This window comes from Sinocyclocheilus grahami, unplaced genomic scaffold (assembly GCF_001515645.1).
Source record: "Sinocyclocheilus grahami isolate Dianchi unplaced genomic scaffold, SAMN03320097.WGS_v1.1 scaffold1.1, whole genome shotgun sequence".
Taxonomy (NCBI): Eukaryota; Metazoa; Chordata; class Actinopteri; order Cypriniformes; family Cyprinidae; genus Sinocyclocheilus; species Sinocyclocheilus grahami.
Genome location: NW_015505180.1, coordinates 344,164 through 364,195, shown reverse-complemented (window position 1 = coordinate 364,195; position 20,032 = coordinate 344,164). Strand labels below are relative to the sequence as shown.

The 20,032-nt window shown below is 37.0% G+C and overlaps 4 protein-coding genes and 1 non-coding gene across 6 annotated transcripts in view; all 5 read right to left on the bottom strand.

Moving 5' to 3' along the window:
* LOC107589987 (ankyrin repeat and SOCS box protein 13-like) overlaps positions 1-2,602 on the bottom strand; it is a 5,262-nt gene extending 2,660 nt beyond the window's left edge. The window contains exons 1-3 of the mRNA XM_016278613.1: positions 2,440-2,602; positions 1,334-1,468; positions 858-990 (exon numbers count right to left, since the gene is read on the bottom strand). Coding sequence (XP_016134099.1) covers positions 858-990; positions 1,334-1,468; positions 2,440-2,602 — 431 coding nt within the window. The remainder of the gene's footprint in view (positions 1-857; positions 991-1,333; positions 1,469-2,439) is intronic.
* Positions 2,603-2,695: 93 nt separating this feature from the next.
* LOC107589897 (ankyrin repeat and SOCS box protein 13-like) lies at positions 2,696-3,641 on the bottom strand. The gene is made up of 3 exons (XM_016278509.1): positions 3,322-3,641; positions 3,053-3,240; positions 2,696-2,785 (listed from the first exon to the last, which is right to left on the bottom strand). Exons 1-3 carry the CDS (start codon positions 3,362-3,364, stop codon positions 2,696-2,698), a joined length of 321 nt encoding a protein of 106 aa, XP_016133995.1. The 5' UTR covers positions 3,365-3,641.
* Positions 3,642-4,620: 979 nt separating this feature from the next.
* On the bottom strand, positions 4,621-12,942 carry LOC107585127 (rab GDP dissociation inhibitor beta-like). 2 transcript variants are annotated; one of them, XM_016273139.1, is made up of 12 exons: positions 12,803-12,942; positions 8,945-9,052; positions 8,769-8,868; positions 8,520-8,551; positions 7,904-8,006; positions 6,976-7,174; positions 6,733-6,864; positions 6,510-6,609; positions 6,243-6,414; positions 5,515-5,659; positions 5,364-5,418; positions 4,621-5,289 (listed from the first exon to the last, which is right to left on the bottom strand). In XM_016273139.1, exons 1-12 carry the CDS (start codon positions 12,845-12,847, stop codon positions 5,134-5,136), a joined length of 1,347 nt encoding a protein of 448 aa, XP_016128625.1. In that variant the 5' UTR covers positions 12,848-12,942; the 3' UTR covers positions 4,621-5,133. The 2 variants fall into 2 exon arrangements, with proteins under 2 accessions (XP_016128625.1, XP_016127886.1); XM_016272400.1 differs by lacking the exon at positions 7,904-8,006 and having other exon boundaries at positions 8,417-8,551.
* A 1,208-nt stretch (positions 12,943-14,150) lies between these two features.
* LOC107594131 (ankyrin repeat domain-containing protein 16-like) lies at positions 14,151-17,091 on the bottom strand. The gene is made up of 7 exons (XM_016284115.1): positions 16,614-17,091; positions 15,199-15,419; positions 15,087-15,129; positions 14,902-15,010; positions 14,661-14,822; positions 14,492-14,570; positions 14,151-14,391 (listed from the first exon to the last, which is right to left on the bottom strand). Exons 1-7 carry the CDS (start codon positions 16,946-16,948, stop codon positions 14,237-14,239), a joined length of 1,104 nt encoding a protein of 367 aa, XP_016139601.1. The 5' UTR covers positions 16,949-17,091; the 3' UTR covers positions 14,151-14,236.
* On the bottom strand, positions 16,442-16,529 carry trnay-gua (transfer RNA tyrosine (anticodon GUA)). The gene is given in 2 exon segments: positions 16,442-16,477; positions 16,493-16,529. It is a non-coding gene; the product is annotated as a tRNA-Tyr (tRNA).
* Positions 17,092-20,032: the final 2,941 nt, after the last annotated feature.

Genomic DNA, 20,032 nt, shown 5'->3' with positions numbered 1-20,032 from the left:
TTTGTTCTGACCAACTGAGGAAAAAAGCATTACAATAAATCGTGCTACCAATGGTGATTTAATCTAAATTAGCTCATATCACATCAAACCGTGCAAATTATTATTATTGTTATACTTTCTTCTCAAATTGTTAATGTTAACAACATCAGCATTACGTGACTATGTTAATATTGTGTATATAAGCGAGTAGACTTCTAGATTTTCTAAAACAGTCTAATCTCTAATTGTCATAGCAATCGAATTTCATATTAAGAAATTCTTTTAACCCAAAAAGCAAATTATGCTCCCTTCGAACTGGTTGTTTTTAAAATACAAATCTTGTGTAATCCCAGGTTATCTGTAATCAGAAGCACATTTAAAACTGGAATATAATTTAATTTCATTCACATGTGTTTCATAAACACATTGTCTTTTCTGGATTACAATCCGCCATCAAAATGATCAATTTAATTATTTTAGGCTTTAAAAAAAAGGCTTTATACGATCCGCCACCTGCAGACAACTTCTTTATGATAGCCTAGTAGCCGGGACAACTTCTTTATGTTTATGAAAACCTACCTGTACCACTCAAATTAGAAAACTTTATTATAAGATTACCGTTGTGAATCGGGCTAAAGTAAGGCGATAGTTTTGAACACTGGCTGGTTATGTATTTGCTCAAATATTGATTTCGGATCATTTTTAACCAAAAAAAAGTTACGGACTGCAGCTTTAAGTAAACAGGTTCCATAGGGTTATAAACTCATAGGGTTATTTATAAATAATTAAATTAAATTACTCACAAACTTAAGACTTAACAAACTGCAGTCCATTATAGCTTTCGAAATCAAATATGTCTCTAGGGAACTTTTTTATACATTTGTGATTTATAAATGAGGTAATCAATGATGCGCTGTGAAATGTCCAGTTTAGGGATCAGTTCCAAAGCTCTGGTGCCCAACACAGTCCTCAGGACGATACGGCACAACTGCTGCAGAGACAGAGGATTACCTGCAGAAACACAGAACAGCAGATTAAATACTCTGAGACATATACTGTATAGCACCAATGCAGACTGTAACACACTCTCATAGTGCCGCAGACAGAGAGTGGCAGGAGATTCTGGTTTTGTATAGTCTCTAGGTTTGTGACCCAAGTTATCACTTATGTTGACATCTCCACCAAACTCCACCAGCAGCTCCACTCTCGGCCCTCGCCACATGATGCAGTGCCGTCTCATAGAACTTGGTGGCATTCACCTTTGCACCTTTGAAAGTATGAATGATAATGCAGAATAATACATAATAGTGCAAAATAAAATATATAAAGTACATCTATAAATAAAGTACCTCACCTGCATTGAGCAGCAGCAGGGCACAGTCGAAGTGAGCTTTAGCACAGGCAGCATGTAACGGCGTCCCAAAGTAAATGTCAAAGGCCTCCAGCAACGCTCCCTTGTCTATCATAAGCTTCACACAGTCTGGGTTACCTGCACAGATATCATGAGAACACACACAAGTCTAAACACAAAGCAAATCATCACACCTCGCTGTCTCACTATGGCAAGCCGTTCTGACTTTTATTCATTCTCAGGATATGAATTCTTGATATCAACAATTCAATTTTTACTAGTTAAAATGTTCATTCTTGATATCAGGAATTAGATTTCTACTAGTAACAATTGCTATTTTTGATATCAGCAACTACATTTCCACTAGTAACAATGTTAATTCTTGATATCAACAATTACTTTTCAACTAGTAAAAACTATCATTCTTGATATCTGTAATTGTATTTTCACTAGTTAAATGTCACCATAGGCTGCCATTCAAAATCAATTGTTGATATCAAGAATTACTTGCAGAAATGTTCATTTCTGATATCTGGAAATGTATTTCTGATATTAACAATTGGGAGGGTAATTTCTGATATCTAAAATGGCTTTCTTACTAGTAACAATCACATTCATGATATCAGAAATGAACATTGTCACTAGTGACAATCAAATTGTTGATATCAAGAACAAACATCCGTACTAGTAACCATGTGATTACTGATATCAAAAATAGCAATTGTTACTAGTAGAAATCTAATTCCTGATATCAAGAATGAACATTTTAACTAGTAAAAATTGAATTGTTGATATCAAGAACAAACATCCGTACTAGTAACCATGTGATTACTGATATCAAAAATAGCAATTGTTACTAGTAGAAATCTAATTCCTGATATCAAGAATGAACATTTTAACTAGTAAAAATTGAATTGTTGATATCAAGAACAAACATCCGTACTAGTAACCATGTGATTACTGATATCAAAAATAGCAATTGTTACTAGTAGAAATCTAATTCCTGATATCAAGAATGAACATTTTAACTAGTAAAAATTGAATTGTTGATATCAAGAAATCATATCCTGACAATGAATGAAAGTCAATACCGCTTGCCATAGACTCACCTCGTATGCAGGCCTCATGGAGTGGGGATGCTGTGAGGGCTGTCAGGGAAGGGTTGACTGATGCTCCGTGATCCACCAGCAGCTTGACACATGACAGAGGGGAGTACTGCCATGGATGGTGCTTACATCCACCTGTACACACAGTTTTTAGACTTATAGTCATGAATGAGTTTTTGCAGGGTGGGGTGTCTGTTATTAATTTCAATTTTCCAAATATCAGTGCCTTGTTATTCCTCACATCTTCTCTAATATTGGGTCAGGGAAGGGTTGACTGATGCTCCGTGATCCACCAGCAGCTTGACACATGACAGAGGGGAGTACTGCCATGGATGGTGCTTACATCCACCTGTACACACACAGTTTTTAGACTTATAGTCATGAATGAGTTTTTGCAGGGTGGGGTGTCTGTTATTAATTTCAATTTTCCAAATATCAGTGCCTTGTTATTCCTCACATCTTCTCTAATATTGTTGGCTCTATGATGATTTGCTCATGCTCCTCTATTGTAAGTCACTTAGGATAAAAGCGTCTGCTAAATGCATACATGTATACGCAATTAAGGACATCACTGAAATGAGGCACTCGTTAAAATATACCTGGTGATGTAACCCACCTGAGCTCCTGCCTCCAGCAGTATTTGAACACAGTTTGGATGGGCTTGGATGCAGGCATCATGCAGAGGGCTGAAGTTATCCACAGACACGATATTAAATGATGCTCCTGCTTCTATCAGTTGCTTTAATTCCAGAGCTCGACCTAGAGACGCAGCCTCGTGTACCGGCGTGCGTTCAGCCCAGTGCCCTACAAATGCATACTTTATTTCCTTTAGGTTTGAATAGATTTTATTTCAAACATAAAATCCCCCCACCCCCAAATACTCACCGCTGTCACCATAAAACGTTGATCGGGCAGCAGTGAGTTCCATAGTTTAATAAATCCAATATTACTCATATAGCATGCGAACAACGTGCTGATAAGGTAAACTTGTTCTATATTTAGAGAAGCCGCCTGTGCTGTTTAGGATTTGCGATACTACAGATTGAATACGGCAAATTCGCAAAGGATCCTGGGAGATGTAGTTCCTCAGTTTGCACTCACTACTTTATAAATAGCATTAACTCCCTTATTAATCTTTTTTAATGGCAAAACTTAACTTTTATAGTAACGAAACACTTGTATGTAACAGCACACATATTTAATAACAATTTCCAAAATTAGATTAAGCTGCTGCATATACATTTTGTTTTAATATATATTTAAAAATGATGGATTACTATTAACATTTAATAAAAATTTTTTTTTAACATTTTAAAATTAAAATTTAAAGAAAAAAAAAATGAAATTTTGGAGCGATTGTACAGCTTTTGTAGCATGATGTATTTGGTTTAAATCACGGGTGTCAAACTCATGCTGCGTTCACGCCATATCGTAATTACCGTATTTGTATCAGGTGTGTTTAATTAGGGTTGAATCTAAACTCTGCAGGGCTCCGGCCCTCCAGGAATTGAGTTTGACACCCCTGGTTTAAATAAATAAACACAAAGTCAGTTTTCCACAAGTTAACATTTTTACTTTGCAGTACAGAAACCATTTGAGCCCCAATCCTTTCAGCATTTGTTTGTTTTTCTTTTTTAAAACATTGGTGACTTTGCACAGGGCCCCGGTCATGTCAATACTGCCATAGACATTTTGGTCCTTGCTAACACGTCAGAGCCGTTGAAGAGACACTGCCTGCTCCTCTCTCTGCTCTGAGGTGAGGGAGAAGGAGAGCTTCCTGATACACACTAGACAAGCAGATTCCAGACATACAGTTAAGCAGCTTTTTCCACTGACGTGTAATAACATCCATGTAGTAGCCTTTGAATCACACATAACCCATCAGAAAAGAGATGCAAGGCAAAGCTGAAAGAAACCCCGGCCCTTCCAACAAGTAGCACAATTTACAGCTAATAGGGGGGTCAGTTATGTCAAATCACATAAGCATATTGCAAAACGAATACTGTGTGGTTGGACAGGGATTACATAAAAGATTATCTACACTGTGTGTGCTTGATACTTTCCTTCGATCTGTAAACGCAGGTAATTGGAGAAATGTTGCAAACGAAATATTCCGGATACTAGTTTAAGCACCAGTTGTAATTTCTAGGAAAACAGAATAATGGATAATCCCTGGAAGTTATCTTAGAAGTAGATTGTTTCTTTTAAAAATAAAACCATGTGCTGTTAAACCTGGCCAAACTCAAAACAGATCATTTTGCAGTTTTGCAAAACCCGATCCTCCTCCCCTTTAAGGTTATTTTTTTTTACAGCAAACACAAATATATTTAAAAAAATATGTATTTCTTCATATCACTTGAATACATCTTTTTTGGCATCTTTGGGCTTTTTACATCTTATGTCTAAGCAGGTTGAGATAAAGATCACATGATGGAAACTGAATACAGGCCGTTGATAAACAATCAGTGCAAAATGGATCTCGCTTCCTGATTATAAAAAGCAGACTGGCAGAACCTTCTCCCCTTCTCCCCCAAAAATGCTAAATTTGTATAACTGTTTACATGAAATTCCATTTTGGGCAAAACATATGCTTGGATAGCCAGCTCGCCCAGTTTGGTTGCCATTTTTTTCTTTTTTCTTTAACCTTAAGATTATGATCGTCTGAATATCTGATATTCAAGAGCAGCTGGAGCTAGTTTACTGGTCAGCACCGTCTCCGAAGATGTCGTTTTTCTTGCGCTCCATTTCAGCAAAGTCAAACTCTGTGCCCGTCATTCGCTTGTAGATGTCTTTGATATCGTCGCAGGTCGTCTCAAAGTGGGTTGTGGCATCATAGGAGCGAGAGATAAAGACCTAGGTGCAGATAAAAAAAACTTAGTACTGTAATCACTCTTTGTATATCAAGCGAGCACAATGTAAACACTTACCTGGCTGTCAGATCCCAAATCGGTTGGCGCATACTGGTCACTAATGCTCACAATTCTGCAAAAAGATCACACATGATTTTATTTATCCGATTGCATGCATGTAAAAGTAAGTTTTATATATCAGCTAGTGCAAACAGACATGCAAACGTACTTCTGCTCAACCGGTTCCAAAAGGTCCAGGGCTGGTTTGATCTCTTTCTCAGGGTCGCTGGTCTCCACAGTGGTGCTGACTATGGCTATGTATTTACCCTGGGCTGCCACGTTGTGTGCGTAAGAGATCATGCACACATAGATATCTAAAAGGAGGAGATGATTTTTAATGTACAATAATGTACCTTTACAAAGTTTAGGCTTGGTAATATTTTTAATGCTTTTTTTAATGCTGCATTTATTTACTCAAAACTACATTAAAAACAGGAATATTGTGAAATAGTATTACAATACATTACTATTTTAATGTATTTTCAAAATTTAATTTATTCCTGTTATGGAAAAGCTAAATTTGTCATTTATATAAAATGTAAACAGGTGGCAAAAAACTGATGCATGTCAATATCTCAGATAAGTGTATTATGCCTTTAATAAATGTAGTAAAAAATATATAATATTTAATAATAATAAAATATATGAATAATTACTCCGATAAATCTGAATTATTACTTTAAAATATTGGAAAGCTACATGCCAATATTTTAAATTCATATTTATATTATTAATCAATGTAACTTCTAAAAAGACTGTTCAAGAGCATTTATTGTGGAAATAAAATACTTAGTTACTGTCAATCCTCAAGTACATTAAATATAAAATAAAATGAGATTAAAATAAGGTAAGAGCCCATAGAACATGCAAGCGCTGTGGCTTCCTGTTAACACTAACCATGCTTCCTGTTAACCTGGTTCTGAGGGATGATGATCTGGCAGGAGTTGGCATCACTGGTGTTCTTGATGGGGTGGCTCATGATGCAGATGACCCGGATCACCTGACCCACCTTGTTGACTCGGTCTGTGACATAGCTGGGGTCGCAAATCAGCTGCTTGCAACGAGCGATCTGACCGTGAAGAATAAACAACATTAAAGTCAAAGCACATTTTAAGGATAAATTAGATTTCACACCATTTCACACAGCTTGCAACAGAAACTAACCTCTCCCTCAGATTTGACGCCCACCACTTTGCCGTTCTCTATAATAATATCCTCAATGGGCTTGTTCAGCATGTACGTTCCTCCATAAATGGCACTTAATCTGTGAGTGACAAAAATAAACTGCTAGTGCACTTAGAGTACTGCAATCTAAGCACACTACACACAGACAGGTTTAAAAATGATGTGAATGTTAGTGGCAGAGGAAGTAGCTGGGGAAACTCACCTAGCGAAGCCTTGGGGCAGCTCTCCCAGGCCATAGAGAGGGTACAGATATGGACTCTTGCCATACCTCGCCAAAGACTCGCTGTACAACTTAATCCTGTTTATTGTCTCCATGCAGGGCTGATCCAGGTAGCTGGACAGATAGACAACACAAACAGGTTTAACTTCATGGGACAAACAAGCCTGTGATGTTGTCAGTGTTTTAGGTGACTTTCTCCAAAAAGTAGATGAGGTTTTGACTCACTCATCTGTGCGGTAGAGTGCAAGAGCGTGGCCAGTGAAGTCAACAACATCTTGCCCGAGGTCAAACTTTTTGTACACATCTCGCATGGTGGACTTTTTTGGGTCCACTCCTTCCAAGGTCTTTGGGTCATTTTCATCAAAGTTGGCAACAAACACGAGAAACTTCCTGAATCGTCTTTTCTCAAAAAGTCCCATGAGGCCTGAAAGACAATTGAAACATGTTAAAAGATGGTATTTTTTCCGAATGACAGCATGCACTTTGTTTAGAGGGATGTATTTTAGGAACAAAACATGCTAGCATCGCTCACTTAATCTGCAAAAGAAGAACAACTACAGAACTGTTTTACACACAATAATTTCATTATGCTACAAAATTAATCAAAAGGGAAGTAAGGCGAGACGTCCACTCATCACTTCATTGTAATTCCTCTTCTACTCATAACAGACCAGGGTGAATTTATTGATATATCATTATAGTTTTTATTAATATTTAAAATTGTCTTTTATGCTTTTTACACTTTCTATTTAGCTTTTTCTATTTTTATTTCCAGGTATTAATAGTGATGCAACTTATGGTTTTTAATCTAATATTAATATTTTATTTCATATCAGCTTTATTTCAATTAACAAAAATGTTTTTAATAACTTTAGTTAACAATAATAACCCTGGTTCAGACAATAACTCACTCCAGCCTACTTGGCTGTAGATGGCAGGAGCATGGGCCACCCACAGCCTGTTCACTGACCATCTGATGAACAACGCATACAAAAATGGCAAGAGTTGGCTTGAAATCGCCAGTTTCAATCTGAATTTGCCAGTTTAACTGTGAAAAATAAAAAATAAAAAAAGAAGAAAAATATCTACTGCATTTGCAAGACCTTGTTTGTTTCTATCTTTAGGTTATCTGAATCATAAACCTGTCACTTACTGGATGCCAGAGCTTCAGTCTCAGTGGAGGGCACTTTGTAGATGCTGCCCTTTTTGTAGACGAAGCTGCCCTCAATCACTTTGAAGTCCAGGTAACGCGTCACCTGTGTGATCAGCAGCATACTTTATTTCCAGGTATTAATAGTGATGCAACTTATGGTTTTTAATCTAATATTAATATTTTATTTCATATCAGCTTTATTTCAATTAACAAAAATGTTTTTTAATAACTTTAGTTAACAATAATAACCCTGGTTCAGACAATAACTCACTCCAGCCTACTTGGCTGTAGATGGCAGGAGCATGGGCCACCCACAGCCTGTTCACTGACCATCTGATGAACAACGCATACAAAAATGGCAAGAGTTGGCTTGAAATCGCCAGTTTCAATCTGAATTTGCCAGTTTAACTGTGAAAAATAAAAAATAAAAAAAGAAGAAAAATATCTACTGCATTTGCAAGACCTTGTTTGTTTCTATCTTTAGGTTATCTGAATCATAAACCTGTCACTTACTGGATGCCAGAGCTTCAGTCTCAGTGGAGGGCACTTTGTAGATGCTGCCCTTTTTGTAGACGAAGCTGCCCTCAATCACTTTGAAGTCCAGGTAACGCGTCACCTGTGTGATCAGCAGCATACGGACTAGCTGACCTATGAATACAAAAAGGACAGAATCATCATCCATTGTATTCTTGAGCGTTTTAAGAGTGAAAGAAAACTGCTAAGCAACAGGATATGTGTGACTGAGGGATCCAGCAGTGCCTGGCAAAGAGCGATCCGGAACCTGCTGTTTATTTGGCCGAGATGACAGATTCCAAGAAGTGACGGCTGAAATGTAAATGTAAAGTTTGATGTTGTTGCTTCCTACCGTTAGCCATTAGAAATTTGGGAATGAGGTCCACGTTCCAGTCGCGGCCCTTTCCCATGGACTCAGGAGGGCTGCCAGGAAGGCTGAAACGCTTGAACAACTGTGAGCAAACCAAAAGACAATGTTAGAGTCTGTGGAGATTTAGAGAATAGCTGTGGTGTCAAACAGTGACTTACATCCTCCAAAGGGGTGATGGAGGCACTCTCCCCTCCATAGTATGAGTTCCTGTCCATGTGCAGAACCTTCTTCCCCTTCACGGACATGATCCCAGACAGGATGCATTCCTAGAGGAAACGCATGAATGCAGATTGATTCAGTACAACATATCTCAGACATGTGACCATGATGACCCCAGGCCATTCAAAATGCAGTCATGGCTTGTATAATATACTTAATGCCAGTTATTTAGTGGTTTTGAAGTAGGTTGCATCTCTGTGGAAAATAAAATGATACATACTGTCCTTGACTTTAACAACGCATGCATTACTTGTTTTACAGAACCAATCCTAGCAGACCGATATCCTTTAGACAGGCCTTTAAAACAAGCCCTAACACATTTTTCAATAGCAGTGAGGAGTAGATCAAAGGGGTTTAGCAGAGAAACGTCCTGTATGCTTCACAAGAATGCCACAACTGAAACAGACGGCTTTACTCATCATAAACTGTCTATCACTGTAGCAAAACAACTTAACCTAGTTACAGCTGTATGAACTATACAGAAGTGCAGACATGAACTGAACATAACCAGTGTTATTTTAGTATTATTATTTACATAACAAAATAGCATATTTTATTTACAGTATTAGCTTTTATTTTTATATTTTCATTTCGTGTAAACTTTGGTTTAAGATTTAGTAATTTTGTTATATGATTTTTTAATGTATTATTTATATTTAGCTTCTTTATTTTTATTTCCGTTTTAGCCATTTTTAGTACTTAACTTAATTTCAGTAAGTTTCCAAGGCAACATTTGTCATTTTATTTAAGCTTTCTGTGTGATATTTATATTTTATCTTCACTTTATTTCAATTAACGAGAACATTTTATTGTTTTAATTAACAACACTATCATAACACTAGTTTTGTTTAAAAAAATGCTATAAAAAAAGACAAGCATGGACGTTTAAAGAAATGCTGAAACACTGTCCTCACAGGCCATAATAAATGATTAGAAACAGCAAACCTACAGATCATGAGATGAGTGGACTTTACACGTAACTGAAGTCATTGAATGACACAATTCACAATAACATGTACTCTCAAAGCGATTAACAACAGTAACTTATTTTCCGACAAGCAAAATAGTTTTCTTCATTACGGGCTCACAAATCATTTCAATGCAAATTTTCAGTTGAGGTATGAGAGTAACAAAATCCATCTGAGTGGAGACGAGCCAAGGCCTTAGCATTACAAATATGTAAGAAAATATCTAAACAAGACAACGCCTTCTTTGCATCACACTGCTAAGCTAGAACAGGTCAGGGTGGGATAACAACAATAAGAGCTACTTCTCAGCTGATTTCATAGCCGCTGAATATGTGGCACTGTACTACTACAAGCAAAACATTTTTGTGTAATTATTAATTCACAAACTCTTTTGTGGACGAAGTATGTACGAACGAAACCCTCGTGACTATAGGAACAACTTAATATGCCTGATGGTGGCAGTTAACAATTTTTAGACATCAATTTCTCATGTCTACATAATCAATGTCCCAACTCAACTGCTCTCAGCTCAAATGATGAGTTCATTTATAACTAAAGGAAAATCTTGAAACAAAATGACTGCGTACTAAATCCAAAGATTTTTTTTAGCAGCAATAAGGGTTAAACGTTAACAATCACTGTAAAGTGAACAGTAGATCCACACAGCTGAACACCACCTGCTTCTCCTTACTAAAGAATCAGGCTACAGTCACATGAAAGGCCCTAAGAAACGCTCCTGACATTTCTCTCCCTCTTTCATGGCGTTTAACACCTGCTGGGATCCAGCGTTCTGGCTTCAGATGACTATCAGCGACTCTATCACGCTCCAGTAAAACACTTCTCCCACTCTTCTGCAACAGAAAGCTTGCAACAATCATCCAGTATCTGATGTTTCTTTTGTGTGTTGCCTTTTCCCCTCAATCCACTGTAGATGATTCATCACATTATGTGGAGAAAGAGGCGTTTACACAATACGAGACGGCATAGCTGCCAATAAAAAGAGAAAATGCAAAGACAGTGACAAAGTAACAAGTGTTTTACTATAAAATTTACAAAGAATAACAAGCCAGTATAAGAATTCCTATCATTGCATGTTTTAAAACGGGCAAGACCTCGTGACATTTGTTCTAGTAGAACTCAGAGGAGTTCAAGCATCAATGCTCCTAACTTCCAGCCACTACACTGTCCAGCACAGGCTAAAGGGATTATGCAATAAGCCATGTAATACCAGATCCTTACTACACTCAGGGAGACTGTGGCCTCAAGAACTGTGGAATTCCTCATAAAACAGCCGAGACGGGAACACTGTTGCTCATTTTTCGCTCTCATGCCACCCTCAGCTTACCATTCTTGCCTGATTTGCAGAACTAAACAGAAGATGTCAGTCTCGGTTCCTCTACTGATAGCCTAATTCACCTCTGCACAAAAACGTCCTCTGTTCACTTCCCATACTTCCTGTTTTAGGGGAACCACTTTGTATAGGTTTCTTTAGACACATTACACTAACCCAAGCCTTTAGTAAAAGCAATGAAATGTGAATAATCAATATCCACAATCAATAAAATGCAACATCGGTTTTAATGCATACTTGAGTCTGGTAGGATTCGTATGGATCACTGTTTAAAATTTTATGAGACTACAAATGCATGTTTATGGAGATGTAGGTGCATGCTTCCTTACTTAAGAAGTGAAACAAACAAAACTGTGTACTTGATCCGGTTTAGACCTCAAGGAAGAAAAGTTTTCAGGGACTGTCCCACCAAACAAATTAGTTTGACTGAAAAGCAAAGTACAGTAGCAGCTAGGAATAATTTTCATCAGGAGTTTTTCCTGATGCATAATTTAAAAGTAAATATTTACAATAATGTATACTATAGTGTCATTTTGCAGGTTAAAAGCCTGGAGGATGTGGGTAACGACATGCGTGCATCATTTTATCTCTATATAAGCATAAAACAACTTCCTGGCTGAATAATGAACAGGCATATAACGCATTGCAATAGAATATATAAGGTTTTCTGTTTTACTTGAGGGTGTGGTTGTTTACTTAACTATATTGACGAAATGTGTAATCTCAAAATTGGTTCATTGTGTCACTTCATTTTAAATAAAAATATATGAAACAATCCTCCACCCTTACAATAACTACGAAGTCAACCTCTTGTAAAAATAGCACCTCAACATTGAGGAAGCCACTGGGGAGACTATAGACTCCGTATTAAAAAGCAGATAAAAATATGCATACTTTTATATGATTTTTTAGGAATAATAAAAACTGTTTTCATAAACAATAAGAGAGACCGATTATTACCTAGACACAGTGACAGAACGCAAGCTGTGTAGTTGGCGCTGTCAAAATATGAAAGCCTCATTACAAGCGAGATATTTGATCCAAAATGTCACACTAAAATAACAAAACACAATAAGTTTCTTGGTGCGTTATTAACCAGGTAGTAAACATAATTAATCACAAAACACCGTCAAATTTGTAACCGAGGCCTGTGAAGCAGCGTTAGCCGCGGCTGAGCGCCAATGGATAACTGATGCTAAAGTTATCACTGAGCCAGCTTAGCACATCACGTACAGTTAGAAAGAACGCTGATTAGCCTGTGGCTAACGCTAGCATTATTGCTAATTAGCATATTCCACAGAGTTCGACTGGCTGCTGATTAGCATGATGCTAAAATTAGCAAGTTAGTAATTAGCCTCCTAAAGTGCGCGGTACAGTAACAGCACCAAGCAAGATCGAAACAGCCTCTGACTGTGGTTTTTCTTAAGATTTTTTCGTCATGTACGCGAGCGTATTTGGATTAAATGATATTCTGATACCGTCAGCCCGGTTCCCAACACGATAACGTCGTACTCTTCATTCATTTTTCTTCGTCTTTAATCCCCTTTTCCTACGCGTCGGCCCGAAGAAAATGGAGGTCTTGCAAAGCTGGAAATGAAAGAAGTGCGCTGTCACGTCACCCCCAGTGGGTGTGGCTGAAGTGGGCAGGGTGTGCGAGTTTGCGCGTGCTCCGATGCGATTGGTGGACTGTGTTGTCAATCATCGTGGGCGAATGCTCCGCCTCCTGCTCGCCAGAGCCGCTCACCTGCATAAAGTGGTGGGGATTTTGATTCATCCAAGTGACTCGGATCTTTGAATACGTTCACGGAAATATCACATACATAAAGTAAAATATATGTCAGTTAGTCACTAAGTGTCAGATTGTTTTCCACTGACTTAAGGCTACATATTGACTAAATTTTGAAATAGATATAAGAAGTACATGTACTAGATTATGCGTTAACAGGTGTTAAGTTCTGTAACTGTTTACCCCTGAAGAAAACGTACAAAAATGACTTTTTCTATGTTACATCGTTACGCCAGTAGGGGGCGACAAGTTAGCTCTTTGCGTTTATACACTGTGCGATTTTCGTCCGATTTTAAGCAAATTCTGACTCATGCGACTCTTTTTTTTTTATGCACAATCAGCTTGTAACACTCCAAAGAGAAAGGAAAACTTGAAATCGCATCATATGACCCCTTTAAGAAATAAATCATTCACCCAAACGATTAATCAAAAACACAGTGCCATTCTGACTAAATAAATCATTAGGCTTGTTTGAGATGAGCTTGTTTGACCGATCTCTGTGTGAGATATGTGCTTGTTGTCATATTTCTATAAAAATCTAAAATACATGTTTGTAACAAAGTAAAAATTGATGATAAATACACCTTTCGTATGGAATTAAATAGCAAGCACTTTGAGTGTCTTGTTCATCATATTTACTTTCATATAAAAGCAACAGAACTGAAATCATATCATGATTATTAGCAACACAGCACGTGAGTGTAAATAACGCGATATCTGCCTTTGATCTGGTAGGTATCTGTTCACTTCGAGAGGTCAGAACTGTCCGTCTTGACTGTGCTTATTTCACTCCTCCCCTCACTGCAGCCGCCTACATTTCAGGCTAGGCGAGGCGAGGCGCATCTCAAACAAGCCTATTCAGTTCATTCAGACTCACTTACAGCAAAGGGGACTGAAATGAGAACGATTCACTTAGCCTAAAAGAGTCGTTCAAAAACAACGATTTGAACCACAATGGCAACAAATGTGTATAATTACCAAGTGTTTCATGCCATGCTCTTCATATGAAAAGGCACAAATAAATAGTTTTACCACATGACTTTAATAATAAGCATTTCTTTTGTAACTTTGTGTCTCCACTTTTGCTTAATATTCATTCAAAGCAATGATTTATTTTACACAGCAATTACATTTCAAGACTTTCGAACACTTCTTTAATGAGAGTTTTTTTGGCATACTGTCTTGCTGTATTGCCTGTATTGTCTTCAGTATCTCCGAGTCCCAATTGTAGCAGCATTCTAACGGAGTCCACATGCTGTCCAATGCAGGCCATATGTAGAGCTGCAAACCATTAAAAAAATATCACTTTGTGTTCTAAAAAGATCCCTATTATGGCATCTCACTAAGCTGGCATGCAGTGAAATACACTGTAAAGTGTAACCTGATCTTCCTTTTGTGTCTCTTGCATGTAGATCAGCGCCCAGGGCGAGCAGTGTTTTTATGGCATTTGTGTGACCTTCCTGAAAAATGAGCATTGAGATCAAAACCAGATTAGAAGAGGAAGCGTGTTTATCTTAACTGTGCTTCATGTTTAATGCAATAGATACAACCTTAGCGGCATAGTGCAATGCAGTCAGCTCCAGTTTTGTGGCTCTTGAGTTTATATCGATACCAAGATTACGCACGAGGAAAGAAAGTGCTTCTTCCTGAGCAGTTACAGAGGCCTGATGTAGGGGCTGTGCACCGAGAATATCTACCGCTGAAGGAGATGCCTAAACCAGATAAACGTGGATATGCTTATATCTAATATAACAAAAACAATGTAAGTGATTGATGTTGATATGTGCTTACCTGGTGATTCTCAAGGAGCAATTTAGCTGTAGCTTTGTGTCCATTTCTTATGGCATCCATAAATGGTGTGACTCCACAACTGTCCTTCCCATCAGGTTCATAGCTACAACTGAATTAACATGCAAACCATGTGAGCAAAATAAGAAGGCATTGTGCTATACACATGCATACTCAAAATATGTTACCTCTGAAGCAGAATCTTCACTGCATCCTCACAGCCGTGCATAGCTTAGGTGAGAAAAAAGGCAGATACATGATGGCAAATCTGGGAAAACATTCATTCATGTGCTTCCATACCAGCAGTGTGGAGGGGCGTCCTGCCAGTCTTGCTCTTTGTCTTCCAGACCTCGGGTTTGGCCAGTAGGAGGTGGTGTGTGATGGCTAGATCTCCTTCTCTGCATGCAATGTGGAATGAGTTCCACCCATCCTTGTTCTGCAGCATTGGGTCAGCACCGTGATTCAGCAGCTCCAAAACGACCTCGAGGTTTCGACGGGTACAGGCCATCATAAGAGGGGTCCTAGAGAGGTTAGAAGCCGGTTTTGTTCAAATGCAGCAAAGCTGCTCAAGAACAAAACAGTGCTATTGTCAACTAAAAATAAAATTATTGAAAATATATATATATTTTAAATTGAAGTAAAGCTGAAATAGAAAAAATATAAATATTAGATAAAAAACTTAAAATTTCGTCTTTTTAAACAAAAATAAGAAATGTAGGCTTGGCTACTAAATGAAATACATTTGAAATTGAAGTACTAAAACTAAAACTTTTTTTAATTTTTAAAAATGAAATATAAATTAAAACTAAAAAGATATAAAAAAAACAAAATTATTAAAACTTAAATGAAAAGTGAAAAAATAAAAACAAACGCTAATTTAAAATATTAATAAATAATAGTATATATATATATAAAATACTAAAATAACACTGAGCTACTTGAAAATGAAAATATGAATATAATCACTCAAAAATATACTTCACTGCCCATAAATAATAATAATAATAATATGCATTTGACATTTTTATTTAATTTATTTATTTTTAAAATGTGTATAAGTAGTATTTATAAAGTTTTAGCTTTTAGTTTTGGATCTATTTTTAGTTGTTTTTAATACTACAATTGATTGCTTCTGTTGTCCTCATTTGTAAGTCGCTTTGGATAAAAGTGTCTGCTAAATGACTACATAAATACATAAATAAATAAATAAATAAATACAACATGTTCTGCATGGAATTATGTGCACACATTATAACTGTAGAATTTACACTATATTAGTATAGTACATTAGTAATTTTGTAATGGGATTTTATGATTTCTATTAGTTTAGTTAGTATTTTTATTTCAGTTTTAGTAATGTTAGTACATCAGCTTCAGCGTATTTTATTTCAGTTTTCATAATATTCATTTTATGTCAGCTTTATTTCAATTAACGAAAATTATCCTTTATGGTTTTACTTAACAATAACACCGCTGTTATTATATGACGTACAAATGTATATAAACAGCGGAAAACAGTATTTTGCATTAGACTAAAAATCTTTCCTTCGAGCCGGATTCGAACCAGCGACCTAAGGATATCAATGCTGAACCTCTACAGTCCTCCGCTCTACCAACTGAGCTATCGAAGGCATTGGATCAATGTTTACTTCCTGATAGTATATTCCATCTACTACATGAACATTCGTGAATTGGCTTCAGAATTTATGACGCACCAGTCTGCTTTCTTCAAACTGTCTATTTTCGCTCCCCTGGCAATGAGATACCGCACACACTCATACTGACTCATGGAAGAAGCCTCGTGCAGAGCTCTCTTGTAGTCGTTGTTGTACACTTCAACGTCCATATTGAGCTCCTCTACTAAATAACGCACAATTTCCATGTGTCCATGTCTGGCAGCATAGTGCAGTAAAGTATCTCCAGATTTCCCGAAATGAGTATAGATGACAGACTGCTTGTTGACGTGCTCATTGAGATGCTGTCGGACTGTGCACAGCTCTCCATGTTGAATTGCTTTGATTACGTGCTTTAATGTGCTTTCTTCCTCCATTTAGCTCAATTCAACTCTTCTATATAGACTGCTTAAAGGAAAAAACACACACAACCGCGATGCATTACTAGTGAATGATGACAACAGAAACTTAACTTACGATATTTTTAGTAAATGGTCGGGCATGTGACAACGACGGCGCCACCCACCGTTTTCTTCAAAATAAAAGTCCCACTATTAGTTTTTTCTTAATGTTTTTTTAAAGCTGCAGTCCGTAATTTTTTTGGTTAAAAATGATCCGAAATCAATATTTGAGCAAGTGCATAACCAGCCAGTGTTCAAAACTATCGCCTTACTTTAGCCCGATTCACAACGGTTAGCTTATAATAATGTTTTCTAATTTTAGGTATTCGCGGGAAATTCGAGCATGGTACTGCGTCATTACGTCACGTCTGTAAACACAAAGAAGTTGTTCCGGCTACTAGACTATTGCATGTGAGGATCCTGCAGGTGGCCGATCATTAACCGCCTTTTCTCACAGCAGCCAGAATAATTAAATGTATCAATTTGATGGTGAATTGTAATCCAGAAAGGATTATGTGTTTATGAAACACGTGAACGAAATTAAATTTTATTCCAGTTATAAATGTGCTTCTGATTACAGATAGCCTGGGATTACAAAGATTTGTATTTTAAAGAAAACCAGTTCGAAGGGAGCATAATTTGCTTTTTGGGTTAAAATAATTTCTTAATATGAAATTCGAAGAGTATGACAGTTAGATTAGACTGTGCAGAAATTGAAATCTACACCCTAATACACACTACTCATAGTCACCAATGTGGATGTTGTTAACATTATAATAATTTGAGAATAAAGTATAATAATAATTTGCACAATAAGTTTGATGTGATATGAGCTAACCAATCTTTAGATGTAATCACCATTGGTAGCGAGATTTATGGTACTGCTTTTTTCCTCAGTTGGTCAGAACAAACGTGGCAGACTTGTTACTTACTTGTTCAGATGACAATATACGGTGAAAATTCTTATTTGGGTCATATTCCAAGAAGTAGGCTAGAATCTGTGATTGCGAAGTACAGTAAATATCCACACCGGTGCTGTGACTGACTGCCACACATACTCTTCAGAACATTAGATTCATCCACGCCCACTCACAACCCGCAAGGAAGATAATTCCGCACACAGCTGCAATTGCAGGTTTTCAAACAGAGATGGCGACAAAGAGGCAAAACTTACGGACTGCAGCTTTAACTTTGCAAAATATAATAATCTCATAAAACTATAAAACAAGAAAAAATAAAGTACAATGACAAACCATTATGACATTTCCTGTCCTCATGTTTCTTACTACCCACAAACTACTGGTAGACAGACAGACATATAGATAGATAGATAGATAGATAGATAGATAGAATAAACCGACAGATACAGTAGACAGACAGACAGACAGACAAATAGATAAAACTGACCGACAGACAGAAAGACAGACAGACACATTGAGAAAGAGAGCGAGAGAGAGAGAGAGAGAGAGAGAGAGAGAGAGAGAAACCGACAGATACAGTAGACAGACAGACAGACAGACAAATAGATAAAACTGACCGACAGACATAGAAAGACAGACAGACACATTGAGAAAGAGAGCGAGAGAGAGAGAGAGAGAGAGAGAGAGAGGGAGAGAGAGAGAGAGAGAGAGAGAGAGAGAGAGAGAGAGAGAGAGAGAGAGAGAGAGAGAGAATGGTGTAAAAGTGGCTTACAAATTAATTCACATCAGGGAGAATTTTACATATATCATTTAATATTTAGACTTGGGGCATTAGCCTTTTATCACAGCACAATTTGCATAATTTATCAATACCGTTTGTGTACAACCACAAAAACCATGACAGCTGGATTTTTTTCATCAGTTTACATTAAGTGGAAAACCAGACGGATTATTCAAGCATATCTTTGTACAGTCAGCATACATATTTAGATCTGATTAATTTTTCATAATCTTATTCTCTTTTTGTAAATAGAATCTGGACACAAAAATAGAACAAACCACCAACAAGACATGCAACATCCAAAGTGAAAACACCATACGTTTCCTGATTCTACTTGGATTCAGTAAGGTCAACATCTGTTCGTTATTGTACAGGGTTAAATCGGTGTCTGTTGTGCAGGTCAAGTCCAGTCCATCAGAGGCAAGCATGAGGAAAGCTTTTAGTGCATGTACAACATGTAACACACAGCCGCTCTGCTCCTTTTCCTCAACACATGCTCTTCGCTGAAACAGAAATCTAATACAAGATCCTATTTGTACAAAAAGAAAATGATCATTTTTATTTACACAGCTTGATTTTGTTTATTTATTTTGTATCACTTTTGCAGAGGTGGAAGTTAGTGTGGCGAAGTGGAGCATGCGTGAATAATTCAAAGGAGGCTGCGTTGTTTACGATGAATTCATGTGACGATTTTGTTATATGATGCCTTTTTCTCATCTAATTTGTAAACATAAAAATTATAACACATTCTGGGAGATCAGAATATATAGTGAAAGCTGAGCATTGTATATAAAGCTGAGTGCAGTGAGATAGTTGTGTTTCCAGACACTGTGAATGACTAACATAAGATGACCAGTCTGCTATGATCCTGTAAACACATTTTATGTACATTTGAATTCTCAAAACTAGCAGTTATATAGTTGAGTAGGTTAATTAACCCAATGTTTTTGCAAACACATCGTTAGCAATAAAAAATTAATTAAACAAGCATCAAGCAAAAGACACAACCAAAAATGTATAAAAGCAAACATATGTACCATGTGGGGGAAAAAAACATACAAAAATAAAAAAAGTACTCATTCGTAATGCTTTATCTGTCCTTCGACTACTAAACAATAAGTAGCCTACGCCAAACGCTGTCTCGGTTGCATAGAATAACATACACAGAATCTGCGGATTTTGGTAGTTTGGCACAAGGTTGACTCAACCATTAACGCTGGATGTTTGAGTGAATATCAGTAAGTGCATGACCTGTATAATGGCTGGGTTATTTTTTTTTGTAAGGTTTTTATCCACACATCCTAAGTTTAAAGGCATAAAAAAAACGTAAGAAACAACATACATATACATACATATATA